Source organism: Pongo pygmaeus, chromosome 2, assembly GCF_028885625.2.
Source record: "Pongo pygmaeus isolate AG05252 chromosome 2, NHGRI_mPonPyg2-v2.0_pri, whole genome shotgun sequence".
Taxonomy (NCBI): Eukaryota; Metazoa; Chordata; class Mammalia; order Primates; family Hominidae; genus Pongo; species Pongo pygmaeus.
This window is the reverse complement of record NC_085930.1, coordinates 63184607-63206674: the sequence shown is the minus strand read 5'-3', so window position 1 is coordinate 63206674 and position 22068 is coordinate 63184607. Positions and strand designations below refer to the sequence as shown.

The 22068-nt window shown below is 42.2% G+C and overlaps 1 protein-coding gene across 1 annotated transcript; it reads left to right on the top strand.

Annotated features, from left to right (window-relative positions):
* The first annotated feature begins 440 nt into the window (after nt 1–440).
* Nucleotides 441–21411, top strand: CCDC174 (coiled-coil domain containing 174). The gene is made up of 11 exons (XM_054482251.2): nt 441–636; nt 3179–3283; nt 4288–4388; nt 7615–7673; nt 10319–10496; nt 13791–13886; nt 15549–15691; nt 16167–16261; nt 16792–16924; nt 18676–18828; nt 19643–21411. Exons 1-11 carry the CDS (start codon nt 595–597, stop codon nt 19939–19941), a joined length of 1404 nt encoding a protein of 467 aa, XP_054338226.1. The 5' UTR covers nt 441–594; the 3' UTR covers nt 19942–21411.
* Nucleotides 21412–22068: the final 657 nt, after the last annotated feature.

The window sequence follows — 22068 nt, the reverse complement described above, 5'->3', positions numbered from 1 at the left end:
TGGCACATAATAAGCACTATATTAATGTTAGCTATTATTCTTGTTATTTCTACTAAGATTAATATAATAATCCTTATCTCGTACGCTCTTTTAAGAAACAACTATTTAACGTGTGAAAAGTGCCAGGCAGCAGGTCCTCGAATTGTAGTTAGATTCTTCCGGTCCTCCCAATCCACCTTTCCCGAGACGCTCGAGTTCACTCACTCAAGCGTCAGCCTTCCCCAAGACGGCGTTATCTTTGTCCCCAACCCCACATCCGCCCCACCCAATATGGCGTCTAACGCAATCAAAAGCTTTATTCCGCCCTTCTCAAGATGGCGCCCACACCAATCCTTGTTACCTTATGCCCTCAAGATGACCTTAGCAGTTAGCGTCAACCTCCGCACTCTCTGACCTTTCCAAAATGATGGCGAACGCAATACGCACCACACTCTGACCTTCTCAAGATGGCGTTGAGCTGACAAACTCGCGTCGCAAACTCACGCAAACTCAGTGTCGCTATCGAAGACACTTCCGGTTGCGACGGAGGTAGGTTTACGAGGCCCGTGTGGGGTAGGAAGGGTCTTTCCTCGTCCGGGACACTCTGGCACGACCATGGACCGTAGGAAAAAGCCTTTGGACGTCACGGCCTCTTCGGTGAGTGAGGGTATGAGGTAACTCCACGGGCTCCGGGTTCACCCTGTCTCCATCAGACAAGAATGTCGACCTAGCTTGTTTCTTCACTTGGGGACCCAGAGACCTGATCTCTTCCCTCAAACAGGAACCCCCGAACTGGATTTTTTTCTCCGGCGGGGATCCCGTTCAGTTTTCTTACAGGACCCTGAACTGGGCTACTCTCCTCTGGCATGCGCCCAGACCAGAACCCTCGGACACGGATCTGAACCTGGTGTCCCGTGGGTTAGGAATCTCCCTGCCTCCCCTCTGCCCTGCCCACAAGGACCTGCACCTCGTCAGCCTTCTCCCTTACAGTCGGGAGGAACCCTAGCTTCTTTTTGCTATGCAGACATATCCTCTTCCTGGTTTCTCCTCCATCCAGGGACCCGCAAAGTCCTCCCAGAACTTTAGAGTGTGACATATTCCGCAGGACCCGAAAGTGCCCAGCGTACCCTCCCTGGAACTAAACAGTTGTTAATGCAGCCATAGGGAGCTGTGAGGTCTGAAAGGATGTAAGCAGTTTTATTAAATCAGCTACTCTAGAAAGAAAACTTGTTCTAAGTACACATTTTGTGCCAGCACTTTATATGCACTATGTCATTGAATCCTCCCAATGGCTTTAGGAGGTAGGTGCTGTTAATATCTCCGTTTTATAGATGATGAAATTGAGGCCCAGAAAGATGAAGTAGCTTTCCCCAGCTTACAGACAGAAATCTTAGTGATAACCGGCGGCGGTGGTTCACACCTGTAATCCCAGCACTTTGGGAGGCCGAGGCGGGGAGATCACCTGAGGTCGGGAGTTCGAGACCAGCCTGACCAACATGGAGAAACCCCGTCTCTACTAAAAATAAAAAAAATTAGACGGGCGTGGTGGCGCACGCCTGTAATCCCAGCTATTCGGGAGGCTGAGGCAGGAGAATCGCTTGAACCGGGGAGGCGGAGGTTGCGGTGAGCCGAGATGGCGCAATTGCACTCCAACCCGGGCAACAAGGGCGAAACTCCTTCTAGGGGGCGGGGGGCAGGGGGGGAAGAAATCTTAGTGATAGACCCTTGCTCACTCAGTCTAGTTGACTCGAAAGCTGCTGCCTTTTCATCATCAGAGCAAATTGCCCAACCTTTGATTTAATCTTGAATTTACTTCAGAGTATTAGCACACGAAGTGAGTACGAAGGAAAACATATAGGTGTCCCGATATTTGAGTACTAGTTATTATTGGTAACTAGTATTGGTTAAAATTGGTACTAGTTATTATGTTTGTTTGAAGATCAGGAACCAAAAAGCTATAAATATTAAAGCCAACCTATACTGACAGGTTAGCAATAATTGTAATAAGAATGCTATTTGAGAATTTACAATTTTTTGAGCATCTTTTAAAGTTAAAGGCAATTGTGGACTAGGAAGATATGTGGCTGGAAAATTTGAAGAAATTAAATTGGAAGAAAAATTTAGAAGAAAAAGTAGAAGTTTTTCATTTGTTTTTAAGAATTTACAGTGTTAGGGTCTGCAATGAAACTGCCCTTTGCATTATTAAATGGTTACCTTTTAAATCGATTTCTTCCAAAATGGAAATTGAACTCACCCATTTTTATTTTCCTTAACAAATAAAGTGATTTTTTAAGTATCTGATGATTAAGTCAGTGATTAAATATCTGATTTACAAATGCCCATCCATATAAGCAGCTGTACCTGGACCCTTAAAAAGGAAACTGTTGTTACATCCTTTTTTGCAGAGTAGTCAGGAGTGACTAATGTAGCCGAGGGAAAGGTACTAATATTCACCCAACTGCCGCACTCCCTATGCCTTGGCCTTCTTTCCTGTTCTTGAACTGTGTGATTCAGCCAAGCTTGCGGTTTTTGAAATGGATTAAGTCAAATGTGGAGCTGTTATAATTCACCCAGTCTATTTTATTTCTAGCTGTTGAAATAATGTATCTTTAAAGGCTCTGCTCTAAGCTTTCTCTGATCACTCTGCTCAGAAGGAAATGCTCCCTTATCTGAACTTGTGTGCCACTTTCTTCCACTCTAGAGTCATTTGTTATATTTTGCTGGTATTATTAATTACTTTCCTTGTTACATTGTACGCTCTTTGAGGCAGAGAGTATGTCTAACTCATGTTTATGTTCTGCTCTTCAATGTTATTTCTACAGCATTTCCCTGTAGAAATAAATTGTGATGATTAAATGAGTGTAGTGCTAGTCAGAGAGAAGGTGCTTAATAATGCAAGTTTAATCTGAAACTAAAAGATGCAGACTTCATTAATTTATTTTGCTTTATCACTTTCTCCTTGCCTAAGGAAAGCCTCGAGTGTTGAAAGTTAGAGTAAAAATGCATTTGCAGCAGAGGTAGAATGAAACATGACTTAGCTTAATTTGTGTACTGGATTCTACATTTAAACGTTTAGTTTTTTAGCCATATTTGTCCATTTAGCGGAACTTGAAATATTTCTTTGGAAATTATAATAATTTAGCAATCCAGTCACCTGCAAGAATTTAATATTTTTGTTTACTTACTGCTTTTATTCTAGTTGGTAGATCTTAAGGCTGAACTCTTCCGAAAGCAAGAAGAATTCAAACAAGAAAAACTTCTAAAAGATTCTGGAGTTTTTGGAAAACCAAAAACAACTAACAAGGTAAAAAATAAGATCTAATTATCTCCATTGGTTCCAAACATGGGAGAATTATACCATATTTAAGTTTTTTAAAGTTTTAAAATTGTCAGTGGTATCTGTACATATAAATGTTAAGGAAAAATCTCTATCATGTATTTAACATCTGCATGAAATGTTATTAAAATAGAAATTAGTAAGATTATGTAAAAGTACATAGTAATGTGCTAATTCCTTAGCACTTCTTTTGGAAAAATGTGGATTGTTTACATTTCATAAGTAGATGGAAGGTTATCTGGTTCTATAGGTGTTAGGTATCCAAGTAGAGATAAACAATTAGATAATATAGGAATATAGCAGAAAATATCAGGGTGTATAAGAACTGTGAATGATTTTTCCAGTTTTATAGGTAATAGTGTCTACTATTTGTATTACTAATTCTCTATAATATGTACATTTTCATTAGTCTTGATTTAGGTTGTAATCATTCAGGAGATAAAAGATAGTAGGAAGTGATTCTGCACTCAAGAAGCTCTTTAGGCTGGGCGTGGTTCACACGCCTCTAATCCCATCACTTTGGAAGGCCGAGGCAGGCAGATCACTTGACCCCAGGAGTTTGAGACCCGCCTGAGCAACATGGCAAAACCCCGTCTCTACAAAAAAAAAATTAGTCGGGCATGGTGATGTGCACCTGTATTCCCAGCTACTTGGGAAGCTGAGGTGGGAGGATCACTTGAGCCCAGGGTGTTGAGGCTGCAGTGAGCTGAGATCGCACCACCACACTCCAGCCTGGGTGACAGAGTGAGATCCTGTCTCAAAAAAAAAAAAGTTATTTATATAATTGAGGGCTCTTTTTTTAGCTCCTGCTTGCCATGTATAGTCAGTATCTTTGTAGGACACAGCTTATCTAGTTATCTCCATTGATTCATAAGAGCTCATGATCTCCTTTGTTTTTTTTTCGTGATGCACAAGTAGAGATTTTTTGGCAATCATGTGGTTCTGTTTTGTCTTCTAAAATTACTCTCCAGAAACCAAGTATCTGGAGCAAACAGAATGTAGGCGTTTCAAATCGAGCTGAGAAGGATGCTGAACAGAAGATTGAAGAACAGAAGACTTTAGACAAAGCAAGGTAAAGTTATAAGCTCTGGTAAATATAGTTAGCTTTGAGGCTACCCAGGCAGAGAAATGGAAGTTCAGATTTTGTCCTTTTTGATTTACAGATTTTATTTTTAACATCCTTCTAGCCCAATGGTCTAAGTACTCTAAAAATAATATAATTTGCAGATATATCTGTAGTCTTATAAAAAGGTAAAACATAGTCACAGTTTATAAGATGAAACATTCCTGCTGTCAGTCTTTGTTAGACACTAAGATTATCAATACCTTTTTAAGAAGTTTCCCCATGTTGTGGGCTAGGTGGGATGACATTGGAATTTAGAAACCCTAAATTTCCACCCCCCCTTTTATTTTGAAAAACTTCAAGGGTACATAGAACATTCTAATATTCTTCACCTAAATTCCCCAGTTAACATCTTGTCACATGTGCTTTCCCTCTCTCTCTCTCTCACACACACACACGCGTGTATAGAGAGACTTTGTTAAGCTTCATACTTTCCCTGTAAATCGTTCAGCATATATCTTCTGAGAACAAGGACATTTTCCTGCATAACCACAATACCGCTATCATACCCAAGAAATTTAACACTGATAAATTAGTATTATCTGTTTTGTGGTCCATATTCAGATTTCACCAGTTGTCCCAGTACAATTATTTACTTTATAGATTTAAAAAAAAAACCGGGATTCAAAGATTACACATTGTTTGTAGTTGTCAAATCTGTTTAGACTTCTTTAATCTAGAACAGTTCCCTTGCCTTTTGGTTGTCTGTTATGCCATTAATGTTTTTAAAGGGTCCAGGCCAGTTATTTCTGCAGTGTCCCACAACCAATTAGAGTTGTATGAAATGTTTTTGGTAAGAATACTATGTAGGCAGTGGTGTGTCCTTCCCATTGAATCACATCAGGAGGCTCATAAGGTCAGTTTGAGTCATTATTGGTGATGATAGGTTTGATTACTTGGTTAAGGTATGTATGCTTGGTTTCACCACTGTAAAGGTGCCTCCCCAATTTGTAATTAATAGTAATCTGAAGTGGGAAATTTGGAGACTGTGAATATCCTCTTCACCAACTCGTTTCCATGTAATAATTTGTTATCATTGATGAGTCTTGATAGTTATCACATTGCTGGTTTCAGAATGATGATTTTTCTAATTCTGTCATTCCAACTTTATTATTTCTCTAAAGAAAAGACAGCATCACCCTTAGAGAGAATCCCAAGTTTTAATGTTTGGCATGACTGCTACATGTGCTTTTGGATACATGGAATAATAAAATTCTGTGGTCGCAAACAGTAGTTGCCAAGGTTGCTCAGCAATCTTGGGTGTGAAGATAGAAGGCAGAATATTAGCCCATTTGGGGACTTTTTCTTAGCATTTGACCTGTCCCCAACAGACCTCAGGCTTTACTTAAAGATATGATCAGTTTTGAGACATTTCCCACTCTTGAACATATTCCAGAATTTTAATTTTGTCCAAAGTTACCATGATCTTTTATTATTTTGCTCTGTGTATCGAGTTTTTCTTGGCACTTTGCTGTGCTTTTTCTATGCAGTAACTTTTATGAAGCGCTTTGGTTTTGCTGTGTTGTGGGAGTCAAGACATCTGCAGGATGTCTGCCTCCCTCCAGAGCTCAGAACACGTAAGCACAGTCCCAGGCATTTTTGAGGTAGAAGGCCTTGGGCAAGTTAGTTATCGGTTAAGACTGTTTCTTTATCTATGAAGTGAGGTGGTTAATACTTACGTTATGAAGTCCTTCAGGGAATTAAAGGAGATACATAGTGTCTGGCACTTAGAGGTTGCAGGCAGTGTCCCTGCTCTCATGCTCTGAATTCCATCTTTCTAACTCAACAGAAGAAATTGTTCTTTAAAGTCACTAGTGACATCCTCATCCACTAAATCCAGCGGTTGTTTCCCTGACACCTTCCTTGATCTCGATTATCCATTTGTAGTCTGTTCCTGACCCCTGAAAACTGTTGCTACACTGCACCAAGTTTCATATCCTTTCTCACGTGCTCTCGTCCCTGCCTGTCTCTGTCTCTATTTTGCACCATTCTCTATTTTGCTCAGCGCCCTTTGCTCTACTGGTCTCTCTTTCCTGAAAATGTCATGCTCATTCTCACTTAATCTTTCCTTTTTCTGACCTGCCTCCCCTGCCCCCAGATCCTCCTGTGGTTGGCTGCTTCTTGCTGTGCAAGCCATGGCTCAGTTGTCATGTTCAGAGAGGGTTCCCCTGACTGCCCTCTCTCAGTTGGTGTCCTGCCCACTCACTCTAACCTGATGCTTGTTGCTTTGTGTTTTGTTTGACTTTTAATTTTGTTCTAGTTTTGTTTTCATTAAGACAGGAAGATCCTCTGATGACCAGCTAGTTACATTAAGAGCCCTCCAAAGTAGGGGTCTTAGAAGGCTGATATGAGTGAGCCGGTCCACCATGCACTGCATTACTGCATGTCGAGGGGCCTCTCTGCTGGCATGCATCTGTTCCCTTCACAGCTCTTCTCACAGTCTCAGGTCCTCTTTTCATTGCTTTATTTAGTGTCCTTCTCCATCTCTAGACTGGGAACTCCCAGGAAGCTGGGACTTTTTCTTGTTCCTGTGAGTCCTCAGTGCTTAAAACAGTGCTTGGCAGGTAGGAGGTATGCAATAAGTACTTGGTGAATGGATGTGTAAAATAAAAGAGGAATGTTTCTGACATTGTGATTAAGAGTGATCATTCACAAGAGAACTCGCAGATGACCTCTTTGGGGCTTCTCTTTACCATCATTAAGTATTTCCAGAATAAAGAATTGGTCACCCTCTCATGGTCTGTACCACTGAAAAATACATGTCATCAGAATTACTGTGAGCAGAGAGGCTGCTTTGTTGGAATGTTGATATTTGTTTTAAGTTGGCAGTTAAATTAAGTTGTTGGATTCTTAAGTCAGTTGATCCACTTATTCATTCATCAAATATTGGTTGAGAACCTACTGTGTGCCAAGTGTTATTTTAGGCCCTGGGACCAAGTAATAAATAAGAGGACACAGGCCATGCACTCACGGAGCTTCTGTTTTCCTTGGCAGAGCAGACATGGGGCAGGGTGGTCTGAGGGTCTCCTCAGGATGGTGTGGTCTGTGCTGGTTGTGGTTGTCTTGACAGGCTGGGCCTCATGGGCAGATGGTACCTGTCAGGCAGGGAGTGTGGAGTCAACCAGGATGAACAGTTATAAGACCATTTATAATACTTGTATTTTTTTTCTCCTAGGGAAAAATTGGAAGAAAAAGCCAAATTATATGAAAAAATGACTAAAGGAGACTTTATAGGTAAATAAAAGTTTTATTTCTACTTCATTTTCTGTAATGCATACAGCCGTTTGATATTACATTACTTGTTAAAATAACTGTAGGGGTAGAGAGAAAATTTAGACGTCAAAATTTTACTTTCCATGGCTGCACAGAGACAAGAAAATTAGCAATAATTTACCAATTGTCTGGTGGGTGCCTGGCAGCATGTTAGGTGCCTGAAAGGGACAAACAAGTACTGGAAGCCAGATCGTCTGCCTCTGCCCTCAAGGCAGAGTCATCTGGTGGAGGAAAATGACACAGAACAAAGCAAAGTTAGGGAACAAGGTCTGAGTAGGCCGCAATTACCTGCAATTACAGCTGTGCTAAAACAGGGTGGGTTGGGCTGGGTGGAATTGTGGTTCTGTCAGGTGCTAGAGTTATGTTTCTTCTTTCCCTATTTTCCCTCTATTTTCTATTTTTTTTCTGTGTTGTGCTTATAATTGCTTTAAATCTGTTTGAGTGTAGTGGCTTACGTTTGTAATTCCAGCACTTTGGGAGGCCAAGGCGGGCAGATCACCTGATGCCAGGAGTTTGAGACCAGCCCAGGCAACATAGGGAGACTCTGTCTCTATAAAAAGTAATTTAAAAATTAGCTGGACATGGTGGTTCATGCCTATAGTCCCATTACTTAGGAGCCTGAGGCTTGAGCTCAGGAGTTTGAGGTTACAGTGAGCTGTTGATCATGCCACTGCATCCTGGGTGCAGTAAGCTATGATCCAACCTGGGTGACAGAGTGTGACCCTGTCTCTAAAAAAAAAAAAAAAAAACAAAAAAACAAAAACAAACTCCCTTTTCTCATATCCCCCAGAAAAAACCCAATCCATAATTAGACAACAGTAGAAGAGATTTTATGAGGCAGTACCTATTTCACTCCCAAAAGGCAGGGAAAGTGAATATGTAATCAGGGAAGTCTTTTGGGAGAAGTTGGGCTTAGCTTTGGCAAGCTGGAGAAAGGGATCTTGCAGGGGTAGATTGGTAAGCAGACCAGCCGAGGAGAGCAGGGCCAGAGGTCAACAGAGTCACCTAGCCTAGCATGGCTGGAGCCCAGGTACAGTAGGAGAGAGGCCAGGCTGGTCCTAGGTCCCTGGCCGCTTCTTCCCAGACAGCAGGGGCACTTTCCCTGTATAGCAGGAGCCCAGCACAGGAAGGTCAGACACTCAACAAAGCTAGGTACTGTGGGAGAGGTTTTGCCTTCTTCCTGAAGGTGCAGCAGGATGGCCGCCTACCAGGAGGCCTCACTAGCCTATGGCTTTATAACTCAGACTACATTTCCTCTCCATTTCAGGTATTTTGTGGTTTTAAAACTTAAGTTTATTTTAGGCTAGGCGTGGTGGCTCACGCCTGTAATCCCAGCACTTTGGGAGGCCAGAGCGGGTGGATCACAAGGTCAGGAGTTTGAGACCAGCCCAGCCAACATGGCGAAACCCCATCTCTACTAAAAATACAAAAATTTGCCAGGCGTGGTGGCAGGCGCCTGTAGTCCCAGCTACTCGGGACGCTGAGGCAGGAGAATCACTTGAACCTGCCAGCCGGAGGTTGCAGTGAGCCAAGATATTGCCACTGCACTCTAGCCTGGGCGACGGAGTGAGACTCAGTCTCAAAAAAAGAAAAAAAAGTTTATTTTATTAAAGTCTTTTCTCTTTTGATTCAAACTTTACTTATATTGTTAATATAGAAATCAGGTCCAAAGGAGTGTGAGTGTAGAGACCTGGTTTTGTCAAAACCAGCAAGCCCACCTCCTGATAGATATGTCAGACCTGCAAGTTTGGGCAAGTTATATTTTGGAGCCTCAGTTTTTCTTCACCCTAAGGTGGGGAAAACACCACCCCTGGTAATAGGGAGCCTAATGTGGGTTCAATGTAGCTTAATCTCTGTCATCACAGAAAAAGACTCAAATGACTGTGTCCTAAATCCAGCATAGTGAAACTTTAGGTATACATTATTTGTGCTACATGAGCTATCCTGGGTTAAATTAGGTAAGTCACGGATTGTTGTTTAACTTTCAGTGTGTGTTTTAGCTCCTCAAGTGGACCATAAGCCCTGCAGGCAGAGAGTGTCTTGCATATCTGTATATGCCCTGCAGGGCCTGGCTCCATGCCTTGCCTGGAATTGGTGTTCATTGGCTTGAGAAGAACTCAGATGACTTCTTTTACCTGTATTATGACCTTTAAAACACTTAGCATACCACAGCAGTATAATCAGGGTTAGTGATCCAGCCCACATGATGAGACAGATACATAACGCCTAAATCAAGAAGTTCTACTGTCCTGATCTGATGACATGGAAAATGCAGTTTTGCTTCTGTATGATGTAATTGGTTGGATGAGTTGCATAAAATCAGACTGTTGTGTTATCTTAAAATGACATTCTAAGATGGTTTTGCTCACTCAGGTAGTGTATTGATGAGGCAACAGAAAACTTTAGGCTTTTTCAAGATTGTTTTTGTGTAGTATGTGTCAGTTCCCAAGGTAGCTGTGTGTCTTTGTAAATGTTTGGGGAGTGGAGGCATTGGCTGATGAGCTGTCGGGGTGATGGGGCCACCAGGCAATGAATGTGACTGCTTCTTGTCAATTCCATGTGTGATTTTCCTTTTTGATGTCTGAAAACTGATTTTTATGTCCTAGATGAAGAAGTGGAGGATATGTACCTTGTGGATTTCACGCAGAAGATCATAGACAAGCGCAAAGAAATGGAGGCATCTGGTGCCCATAGAGATTCTCAAAAGGCAGGAGAAAGGGACGATGATGAGGAAAACCTTCCTGAGGGAGAGATCCCTCCTCCCCAAGACCCCAGTGAAGAATGGTTGGTAACATCATGGATTAGCTCAGAGGAACATCCTCAGACTTGCGCTGACATTTTGGGAGTGATTTTGTTGGGTTGTTATCAAGCCATTTCTCTTTATTCTTCCTGGGTGTTCTTTTGAGACTTCCCTTTAAGTTAGGTTGGATTAGGTTATTATAGTTGTAGAAACAGTAGCTCAAATGAAGACATAATTACAATAATTACATATAATTACAAATACTGACTGGGCTTCTGCTGTGTGCCCAGCCCTGTGCCAGGCCCAAGGAGACCCAGTGCCTGGCAGACTTGGCTTGCCTGGCTCACTAACATGAAACAGTGCGGGCAGAGCGCCTTCCTTTTGTACCTGTGCTGCTGCCTTACCCGTGTTCTTGTTCTGACATGGTGGAGAGCTGTCATCTAGGAGAAGGAAGCCGGCAGAGGTGGCACAGTGTGTTTTACTCCGCCTGTGACATTGTTTGGCACTGTGGTGTGGACTTGTGGGCCTTGGACGGTTCCAGCTGCACCTTTTACTGGCTGTATGATCTTAATCAGCTTCCTCAGTCTTTGAGGCTGAGGATCTTCCGTTATAAAATAGAGATTATAGTGCCTCATTCCCATGGCCCTTTGCTTTAACCACCCCACCCTCCTTCAAGAAGTAAGTGTTCTGGGCTACACAAGAAAGTGCAGCCTGTGGAGTATAAGCAGGCATTTTGTAAACCTTTATTATTGACATTTTCCTGAATTTTGCCTATATGTATATGAATGATAGAAGAACCAAACTCGTCTTTTCCTTAAGGAGACTTTGTATCAATAAGTAGAGAGACCAGAATGGGAATTCTGTAACAATGATTTTTTTTTGTTTGGAAACTGTTCAGCAGTGCTTGAAATTGCTGAGAGCTGTACTGATGCTCTGACAATTTCCTGGGAACCCATCCTCTCACCTTTGGGATCCTTCTTATCCTTCTTTCAAGGCTCAAATATCCTCTTCATGGTGGGCGTTTGTTAGGAACTGCTCAGGACTCTTTGCAGCAGGTGTTGATCTTTTGTCAGCCTTTGGCCCTGTGGGCAGTCATTGATGAGCTGAAGAGAGCAGTCCCAGCTACTGTGGATGGCAGAGAAACTGCATCTTCATTCTACTGAGGGTGTCCATGTTGGTTTAGAAATAACATTCTTATTGGGATAAAACAGGTATCTTCTTACCTACTTTCTTAAAAACTTACATCTAAATAGTTTGATACCATTTGGAACAGGTGTCAGCCTGCAAGCTATAAGGAACCAAAAGAGAAGAACATACAGTTTCTTCTTTTGGTGCCTTTCTTCATCATTTCTTTCTTTCTTTTTTATTTATTTGTTTTTGAGGCAGGGTCTCCACACTCCGTCACCCAGGTGGGAGTGCAGTGGCATGATCATGGCTCATCGTAGCCTCGACCTCCTGGGCTGAAGCAATCCTCCTGCCTCAGTTTTTAATTTTTTTTGTAGAAACAAGGTCTCACTATGTTGCCTAGGCTCTTCTTGAACTCCTGGGCTCGAGCAGTCCTCCCGCCTGGGCCTCCCAAAGTGCTGGGATTGCAGGTGTGAGCCACCACGCCTGGCCTATCATTTCTAATGTCTAAGTGATTGCTCCCTCATCTGAAGTCAGGTAGCGCTTAATATACTTCCTGCTCTTCGGGTATTACCTTTTATTTATTATTGACACATACTAGGCCTCATTATCAGAAAAAGATTTTAGCAAACTTTTGGTAGTCTTTACGTACCCAGTGTTGTTAATAAGCGTTTCATGGGTGTGTGCCTTAACTTCCCCAGACCCTTGGAAGATGGCATGGCTGTTAGCCCTGTTGTATTACTCTCCTTGCCTGAGGAAAGCTTTGTTTGCCTTCAGGGGTTGCTCAGTGAGTGATTGCTGATTAGATGGAGCCGTGGCTGACTACTGTCTTGCCACTTCTATTTAATGGGATCTGTATGTTTTGGAGGCCTTCTCCAGAAACAGAATGGTCTATGATTGCTTTTCATAACAGAAATCTCATCTGCTTTGAAAGGCCTAATGTCTTTTTAAAAATTTTTGCTTATTAATGCCTGTGTGATTACAAGCAATTTGCCAGGGATTTGAAGAGTTTGGAGGGCAATTGAAGGTGTCACATGCCACCATATGGTGAAGGAAGACGCTCTGCAAGCAGTTCTGACACATTTTTTTGTTTTTAAATTAAGCTCCAGAATTGTAATTGCTTGTAAAATCCTTTTGATAGTTAAATTCCAGGTGGTAGAAAATCTTTCCATAAAGATACTGTAAATAATTACACAGACCATCTGGCTAGATGGTTTTCTTCCCCCATCCATTTGGGGGGAAAAAAAGGAAGAAAGAAACTGCTTGCTGCAGTTGGAGGTTTTATTTCTTGTGATAATCAGCTTCAGTACTAGAGTAAACACTCAGTTTTTAAATCACAGCTAGCAATTGAAATCAGCATTACTTGAGAGGAAAAAAAATTGCTAACAAAAGCAAAGCCACATACCTGCCGAATCTGACCTTGAATTGGTCTGCCAGCTAGTACTTACTGGACCTTACTGGGTATTCAGTACCCTGCTAAAGGCTCTAGGAGATTCTCTGCCCATAATTTAAAAAGTAAAATATCTGTTGCGTCATAATACAAATGAGATGTTTTTCATGAAAATCTGTCCATATTTTCTATTGTAGGAAGTCAGAATATTACATTTTGCCTTGCTATCTGCCCGGCTTAGCTGTCTGACCACTGTCTAGTTTGAGCAAAGATGAGGAGAGAGTTATGGTGTTTGGCTTCCTCCTAATTAAGAAGAGTCCAACTCTGAAAAATACTGTGCATTTCTTACATTACGAGATTGCTAATACATTGGGCAGAATTATACCAATTAGAGGAAGTAAGAGAAAGAATAAAAAGTCAGACTTGAAGACTGTGAGGAAATCAGCAAGTTGAGAATCTCAGGCACAAGGCAAAGTTACTAAGATACTGATAAAATGTCTGGAATTGTCTCAACTAGATTAAAGTAAGTTCGTAGGTGCTGCAGCAAAATTCTGTGTGGGTGATTTTTCTGTGAAATCAAAGACATAAATGATCATAATTATTGTTAACAGTTTCTAAAACTAATATTTAATAAGGGGCACAATGAGCTTATTGTGTGTCAGCTTTAAAAAGCATATTCCTGTCAGTAGTAGTGGTCTCTGAGGTTGGGGGCTCTTCTTGGTAGTGAGGCCTATCTTCCTCCTTCACTGTTCACCTACTTCCTGACTTAGGGACTTGTACATGTGTACAAGTCCTTCTTCACATCTTTTTGCTTTCATTTCAGGGTGGATTATGTGGACTCTTTGGGGCGTTCCCGGCGCTGTATGAGAAAGGATTTGCCAGATCTGCTGGAGATGGATAAAAATCTTCAGGGGAGACTGTAAGTGTGTGTGGTATACAGAGCTCTGCCAAGGTCTGAAATGCAGTCACAGGGATTGTTTTGTGAGGGGAGGCTGTTTTATAATTAATGATCTCTGTTGCTCCAGTAAGGAGATATTGATTGATTGATTGATTGAAGCACTTTTTAGTGGTTAGCATGCACATACACACATAATCCACACTTGGGGAACAACCTGACTGGTGGATGAGTAGAGCTGTCTCTTTTACTTAGAAGGATATCTGACTACAGAGTAACAGAATAAGCCCAAACCAAACCAGCAAACCAGCCTTTGTGGAGAAAAGTGGTTTGAGAATATTCACTTGATTATCCCACAAACAGGTGGCTCCAGGGAGAGAACTTATTCACTTTTTCTTTATGTATCGTTGCATTTTTAAAGTAAGGGCCTTATAACTAGATTTTTCAGCAGGGCCTAAGACCTAAGAGATAACTCTAAAACATAAGACCTAAGAGATAACTCTGAAGCTCCAGGGGAATAAATTCCTCTTACCATAGGAACTTTTGTGTGAAAAGTGTTGGGAGAAACTCCACCTTGTCCAAGTCCTGCAGGTTCAGGCATCCAGCAGGTAGCCTTTGGCTTGGCATAAGAAAGGGAGAATGGAGGCCGGGCACGGTGGCTCACGCCTGTAATCCCAGCACTTTGGGAGGCCAAGGCAGGCGGATCACAAGGTCAGGAGTTCGAGACCATCCTGGCTAACACAGTGAAACCCTGTCTCTACTAAAAATACAAAAAAAAAAAAAAAAAAAAAATTAGCCAGGCATGGTGGCGGCCTCCTGTAGTCCCGGCTACTCAGGAGGCTGAGGCAGGAGAATGGCGTGAACCCAGGAGGCGGAGCCTGCAGTGAGCCAAGATGACGCCACTGCACTCCAGCCTGGGCTACAGAGCGAGACTCTGTCTCAAAAAAAAAAAAAAAAAGGAGAATGGAAACCTTGAGCCTCTCAGGGCCCGGCCATCTGCAAGGACAGGAGACACCACTCAGGCCACAGTGTTAGGCAGTTTTCATGTCCCCAGATGAGAGACCATCCACAGGAGGAGACCCAGAGTTCCTCCTCCCTGCCTGGGCCACCTCCCATCTGGTCAGGACCTGGGTGGAAGGAAAGTTTTTTGTCTTGAGTGCTCAGGCAAGATTCCGTCACGCTAACGTAACAAGTCTGGTGCTTGAGTAAGAAGGGTGAAGGCTGGCCGGGCGCAGTGGCTCATGCCTGTAATCCCAGCACTTTGGGAGGCCAAGGCAGGTGGATCACCTGAGATCAGGAGTTCAAAACCAGCCTAGCCAACATGGTGAAACCCTGTCTCTACTAAAAATACAAAAATTAGCCAGATGTGGTGGTGGGTGCCTGTAATCCTAGCTACTCGGGAGGCTGAGGCAGGAGAATCTCTTTAACCTGGGAAGCGGAGGTTGCAGTGAGCCAAGATCGTGCCACTGCACTCCAGCCTGGGCGACAGAGCAAGACTAGTCTCAAAAAAAAAAAAGGCAAAGGCTGTTTTATTGATTTTCCAGCAGTCTTGTGGGTCAGAAGCCTCTGTAGTTCCTTGTTTTCTTTATCAAATAGTGTCACTTATCCATGATGCAACTGACTGTACTTAAACACTGATATCTCAATCCTTATCTGAAGATAGTTTTTGCTCTGTTTTCCTGCTAGTTTTATTAGTCCTGCTAATGAAAAAACCCTATTATCTGAAGATATGAGAAAAGAACTTCAGCGCCAGCAATGGGAGGAAGAAGAAAGAGAGGCCCTGAAGAGGCCCATGGGGCCCGTTCATTATGAAGACATTCGGGAAAATGGTATGACTATTTTCTTGCAGCTTTGCAAATCTTATTTTTAATCTTAAACTGATGGCAAACATAAAGGGAAGTATTCATAAAGCAATAGCTTTTACATGGAAATTAAAGATTCTGCTTTGGAAATAGAAAATATCTCCTTTGTTCACTTCATAGCCTTAAAATACTCACATTGGGACTATCTTCCTGACAGAGGGTCTGGTAATCCAAGGGATTGTTCCCCGAGAGAAGTGGAGACAGCCCATGGCTGAAAGCAAGCGAACCCTTGTTATGCTTCCCTTGGCAAACAGGATGAAAACTTGGTCTAACTGTTGTGTTTCTTTGGTTTTTTGTTTCTTAGCTTAGCTGTTTTCTTTTTCTTTTTAAAACTTGTGCCAAATATCACTGTGTTTCTTTTTGCTTTGGTAGGAAATGTGGCTTGAGTATAGTTGAATGATCAGGACAGTCTGATCTTTTGGGTAATTTGTACTTCTTTCAGAGGCCCGGCAACTTGGCGTTGGGTATTTTGCCTTTGCCCGAGACAAAGAGTTGAGAAACAAGCAGATGAAAACCTTAGAGATGCTGCGTGAACAGGTACAGATAAATCCCAAGTGACTGTGAGGAAAGATGTGAGCGCTTGGTTTCTTGCTGGACCATACTGCAGAAAAATCTAGTAAATTAGTTAGAAATTAAAATTGATATTCAGAATTGCATAAAGGTAGTTGCCATACTATTTTTGTGTTTCAAATTTTATAACTGCTCACAAGTAACCTGTGTAACTTTGATGTTTTAAATCTGGTGTCAAATGTGGTACTTTTGGAGTGGCTTGGATGGGAAAATAGAAAGTTACTTAAGGGATTAAGGTGTAGGACGGAATGGGTTGGTTTTCTTGAGTGTTAAGGCTTGCAAGATGCTCTGTGAACTCTTATGAAACTTTGTAAGACATCAGAGGGTTCATATAAGAGTACTTCATAGGGCTTCATGGTAAGGATCTCAAGGATAGCTTCTTAGAGGTGGCCTGAAGATCAATTAACTAGTCTATTTTTAGAAGAAAATTTCATCCTTTTGAACAGGAGTATTGCAAATTTGGCTTCAAGCAAATAATTTTCTGATTTTCTATTCAGACAACAGATCAGAGAACAAAACGAGAAAACATAAAGGAAAAGCGAAAGGCTATCTTAGAGGCAAGACTTGCCAAACTTCGACAAAAAAAGATGAAAAAATCAAAAGAAGATGGAACAGAAGAAGCAAATAGAGGTATATCATGGCTATGTTGCTGAACTTCAAAAGGGAAAATTTTATTTCCATTGATGTCTTGTTAATAGGGCTGGCAATGTGAAAATTAGCCGTTTAGTTTTATATTTAAGCAAACAGTATACCTTTAAGGTACTGGCAGGAGCAATTTTTATAACCAAGGTGATGCAGAATGACATTCAATATTTTTAGGCTATAGATGAGGATATGAAGCAACAATACATTGTGTTGCATCTTAGAATGGCATAGTCTTGTAATTGAGACTTAGTAAAGAGATATTTTAAGATAAAGTTTAGTTTTGCATATATATGTTTTAGACTTAAATTTTTTGCCATTGGTTATTTTATATATATGTATTTAAAGAAATTTGTATTCATAAAGTTACATAGTAAAAGAATTTAGAAATACGAATATCGACAGCTTGCCAAAGCTTACCAAAGAACTGTGCTCCAGAAGTTGGTGATGTGAAACTTGGAGCACGGTTCCCCTTGGAAACACTATTAAATGCTATGTCAGACTAGCTTATTGCATGAGTTGTGGTAGTACAGGCTAAATTGCCATCAATCTAGAGACTCCTACATAGAATGGCTCAAACAAAATAGAGGTCTGTTTCTCTACTTAACAACTTGGAGATAGGTGGGTGAGTGGGTATCCAGGGCAGGTGAGTAGCTCTACCCTAGATGGTCATCTAGTCTCAGGCTTCCTCCAGTCTTGCTGTTTCTGCCATTTCCTAGAGTATTTTTCTCTTCTGGACAGTCAAAGCTTGCTCCCGTGCTCACCTGTTCACGATCCAGCCTAGGGGTAGGCAGGGAGACTGGGAAGGGAAGCCACCTTCCTTTTTAGAGATGTGCGTGGGAAGTTACATACAACCTATGCATTTACATCCTGCTGGCCAGAGCTCAGTCCTGTGGGCCTCACCTCACTGTAGGAGAAGCTGGGAAATGGCCTCTCCAGCAAGGTGGCCACATGCTCAGCTGAAACCGGGGGGCATTCTATTACCCAAAGGAAAAGGGGGAGTGTGGGTATGAAGGGACGTATGGCTCTCCAGCTCTCACAAAGCTTATGTGAAGCCATGGGCCATTTCCTAACGTCTGAACAAAACAGACCAGAAACATTTAGGAATTTGAAAACCATCTGTTTAGTTTCAGATAAATGCTCACTGTATAACATGTTAAGCTGTGCAGATTGTTTCTCTAATTTTGTTATCTCCTGAACATCTGTCATGTCCAGAAAATGTGAAGCACCACCACGGTGTTTTTTAAAAATCCATTTTTCTTTTACATTTTAAAAATGTGACCAAAATTGAACAGTCTACACCAGACCCCAGCTCTTCATCCCCTTGGCTCTGCTTGCTTCGCCTGAGATTGTGATGTTAGTTGAGTGATTTAGGGATTTCTGGTCCTGCAATTGCCAGTTTGGAGAAGCAGAGTGGCATAGTGAGGGGCACAGAGACTGAAATCCATCCAGCCCAGCCCAGGACTCCAGCCCGTATCACTTTCTACCTGTGTACCATTTCTGAGCTTAATTTTCCCCCTCTATAAAATGGGGATAACATGGAAATATTGAATTTATTAGGATTGTTACAAGAATTAAATGACCTGTTGTATACAAAAGACTTAATCCACTGCCTGGGAATGTTAGGTACTTCATAAGTACTGATGGTTACTTTTACTTTCAGGATTAGCATGTTCTGTATTTTTAAAAATAGCTTTAGACTTTGTTATAACAGTGTCTTGTTCTTTTACAAAAAATAGATGGAGATGTTATTGGGCCTTTGCCACCGGAGCCAGAGGCTGTGCCAACTCCACGTCCTGCTGCCCAGAGTAGCAAAGTAGAAGTCATTGTCCAGGAGAGGAAGGACACCAAGCCTGGAGTGCCACACATCCGGGAGTGGGACCGCGGAAAAGGTAAGGGAGGTGGGCTCTGAGGTTTAAGAACTCTCCAGTGAATAGAAAATGGTTTTTTTTCCAGAAGCACTTGGGGTAAGTTTTAACTTCGTGCTGCCTTGTGTGGTTTTACAGCTTTGGAATGCCATTTCTCAGGACCTGCCTTTAAAGTATTGTGAAAGTTTGGTGTTCTCACGTGCTCTGTTTTTAGCAGCTTCTTTTATGTTCAGTTCAGTTGAAAATGGTCTACATGCCAGTGTACTAACCTGGATTCACACATGGTTCTGTTGGGGAATTTCCCTGGACATTTTTTCTGTAAATTCTCCAGAGTGTCCACAGCAGCTTCTCTTTGGAAGACTATGGTTTATGCCTCTTTGAAAAAGATCATTTCAGTAGAACATTAGCCCATGCTGTCTGAGCTGATAAGATCCAAAACTAAAGTAAGAGAAATGCAAGAGCCACTGTTAGAAATAGAGGTGAAATACCAGACAAGGTTGGACAGGTCCCTTTTGTGTCTTCCAAAACTCAATAAAGGACAAAATTTTTATTTTGGTATGAAATACCTACAGTGTCATGTCAAGCAGATAATTTGTCTGTATTTCTCTTTTTCTGTATTTTCCCATCTAGAGGTAGTCACTCCCTTTTCTTAGCCTGGTCTTTTATACTCGTTGTAGGTATTACTTATACCTTGTAATAGTTTTGCTGTTGCCATTCTTATTCTTTGGATAATTTGTGGTGGCTTTTAAGAGATATATGAAACAATTAGATAATAGTAACAATAAATTCAACTGATTCGTTAATCAGTTCTAATAACTTACTTTCTTATTTTTACCAGAATTTTCCTTTGGATACTGGTCGAAGAGGCAGTCAGATCTCCGGGCTGAGAGAGATCCTGAGTTTGCCCCACCGTCAGATTACTTTGTGGGTCAGAAGAGAACTGGTTTTTCCAGCAGCCAGGCATGGAGCAGGCCTGGGCCAGCACAGAGTGACCCAGGGCAGTGCCCTGACCAGAGCCACGGACCTAGCCCTGAACATACGTCACCCACTCCTGCCCCCGACAACCCACCACAAGCCCCCACAGTTACTTTCAAAACTCTGGATGACATGATTTCCTATTACAAACAAGTGACATGATCTTTCAAAGCACACTGACTTGGGTTTGTACTTGGACAGTGCCTTTCTCTCCCAGAGAGGGAGAAATAACTTTAGGAACTGAATTGTACCTTTGTCCTGTCCTTTCCCTAGGAGGCACAGACTTCAGGTTGGATTTATCAGCAAGGAGGAAAGTTATGGAAACTTTGGCCACTTGGCTGTTCATTTTATTCTAAGTGGGATAGGGACATACCTACCTGGATTTACATGTGAACTGCGATAGAATAGAAGTATTTATTCTGTAAAATTTGACACTGAGATGTGCTTATAACCCTATCTGTTTCATATCTACTCCCACAACTTACTCATATTTAAGGGTTCTTTTCCATTCCTTTTACAAATGCTAGCATGCAGGTGTCTTTATTCCAAGGGTTCAGCTTCCAGATCAGCCAATGGACCATAGGTCAGGAGGAATTTCTCCCTGTCAAGCAGTGGCAAACTGCATGGGAGGCAAAATGCTCTGTTCTCCAAGAGGACCTGGAAGTAATCACATAGGAAATGATAAGGAAGACCAGGAGGAGCTCTTCGTAGTCCAGAAAGGTAGAAGTGGGAGTTGTTTACTTAATTTTACTGTCATACCATGCTATTACCTACACTCTTGTGTGCAGTGGGCATTCAGTAAATGTGTGTTGAAGGACTGGGATGTACGTGGAGGCTGTTGGACCTGGTCAGAGACTGATGCGCCTTAGCGGCAATGGTTAGAGCTTTTCAGTGCATCCCACCTCCCTGTCGCCCCCATGCTCGGCTTCCTCACATTCAGGAGCCTGACTTGGATCAGACTTGGGGCTGCACAGTGGAGCAGGTGGGTTCCCATGTCATTAGTAATAAGGAGAGGGTTGGGGGTGGGCAGGGCTCCCGAAAGTCAGCAGGGTGCCTGGGCACCCACCCCATCCTCTGCCTGCCACACCTCAGAGGGTTCCTATAGCTGCAGACAAGCAGTTGAGGGTTGATGACCGGGCCCATAGGGCTCCCACAGCTGGTTCCCAGGCCAATGAGTGCTGTGAGAATGCAGTAGCACAAGTCCTTGTTGTTCTCTGAAGAGGGGGAAGGAGAGGTGTGAGTGAAGTAGCCTGTCCCCTGCGGATCCTCTGCGATGGCATTGTCTCTGTTCCCGCAGTGCTGCAGTGTGGAAGGGAGTGTGCCATCCTCATTACAGATGACACACTGGAGTGTGGAGGGGTCGGTGACTTGTGCAGGGTCATATGGTACCTAAGGGGCAGATCTCAGACTTAAACACAATTGATGTCTAACCCCTAGACAGTCTTTTTAGTGCCCTCTGCTCTCAGTCTTGTTGCCCTAGTATCAAGCAATCTTAGACAAACATCCTGAATTCTTACAGACTTACCTCTAAACTCCAAGGATAAAGTTGCCAGTCCTTTTAATGGTCAGCCTAATCATTCTGTCAGCCTAATAGGGTAATTGCTTTTTTTAATAAATACACATAAAAACCAACTAACCTGGCTGCCTTTTTTGCAGAAATTGACAAACTAATCTTAAAATTCACACGGAAATGCAAGGAACCCAGAATAGACAAAACAATCTAGAGAAAAAACAGAGGACTCACACTTCCTGATTTCAAGACTGACCACAAAGCTACAATAATCTACACAGTGTGGTAGTGGCATAAGAATAGACACATAGATCAGTGGAATAGAGGCGAGAGTCCAGAAATAAAACATATATCCGTGGTCAATTGATTTTTGACAGTGGTGCCAGGACCATCCAGTGGGGAAAGAACAGTCTTTTCAACAGATGGTTCTGGGACAAGTGAATATTCCATGCAAAAGAATGGGTTTGGACTTCTGCCTCACACCACATACAAAAAATCAACTCACAGTGAATGAAAGACCTAAATGTAAGAGCTAAAACTACAAAACGTACTGAAACAGCTTGTAGGATAAAGAGGGAAGAGACAAAAAGAAAAATTGGAATACTAAAAAGAAAAATAGAATTATTAGACATGCTAGAATCATAAGAATAACAGAAAAAAGAAAGAGTAGAAAGAAAACAGCTGGGCGCGGTGGCTCACGCCTGTAATCCCAGCACTTTGGGAGGCCAAGGTGGGCAGATCACGAGGTCAGGAGATCGAGACCATCCTGGCTAACACGG

Bases quoted from the DNA above. Each gene is read 5' to 3' on its own strand.
- CCDC174 (XM_054482251.2), top strand. From the start codon at position 595: ATGGACCGTAGGAAAAAGCCTTTGGACGTCACGGCCTCTTCG. The intron at 16,925-18,675 runs GTATATCATGGC...TACAAAAAATAG, and splicing joins AACAGAAGAAGCAAATAGAG to ATGGAGATGTTATTGGGCCT. The intron at 18,829-19,642 runs GTAAGGGAGGTG...TATTTTTACCAG, and splicing joins GGAGTGGGACCGCGGAAAAG to AATTTTCCTTTGGATACTGG.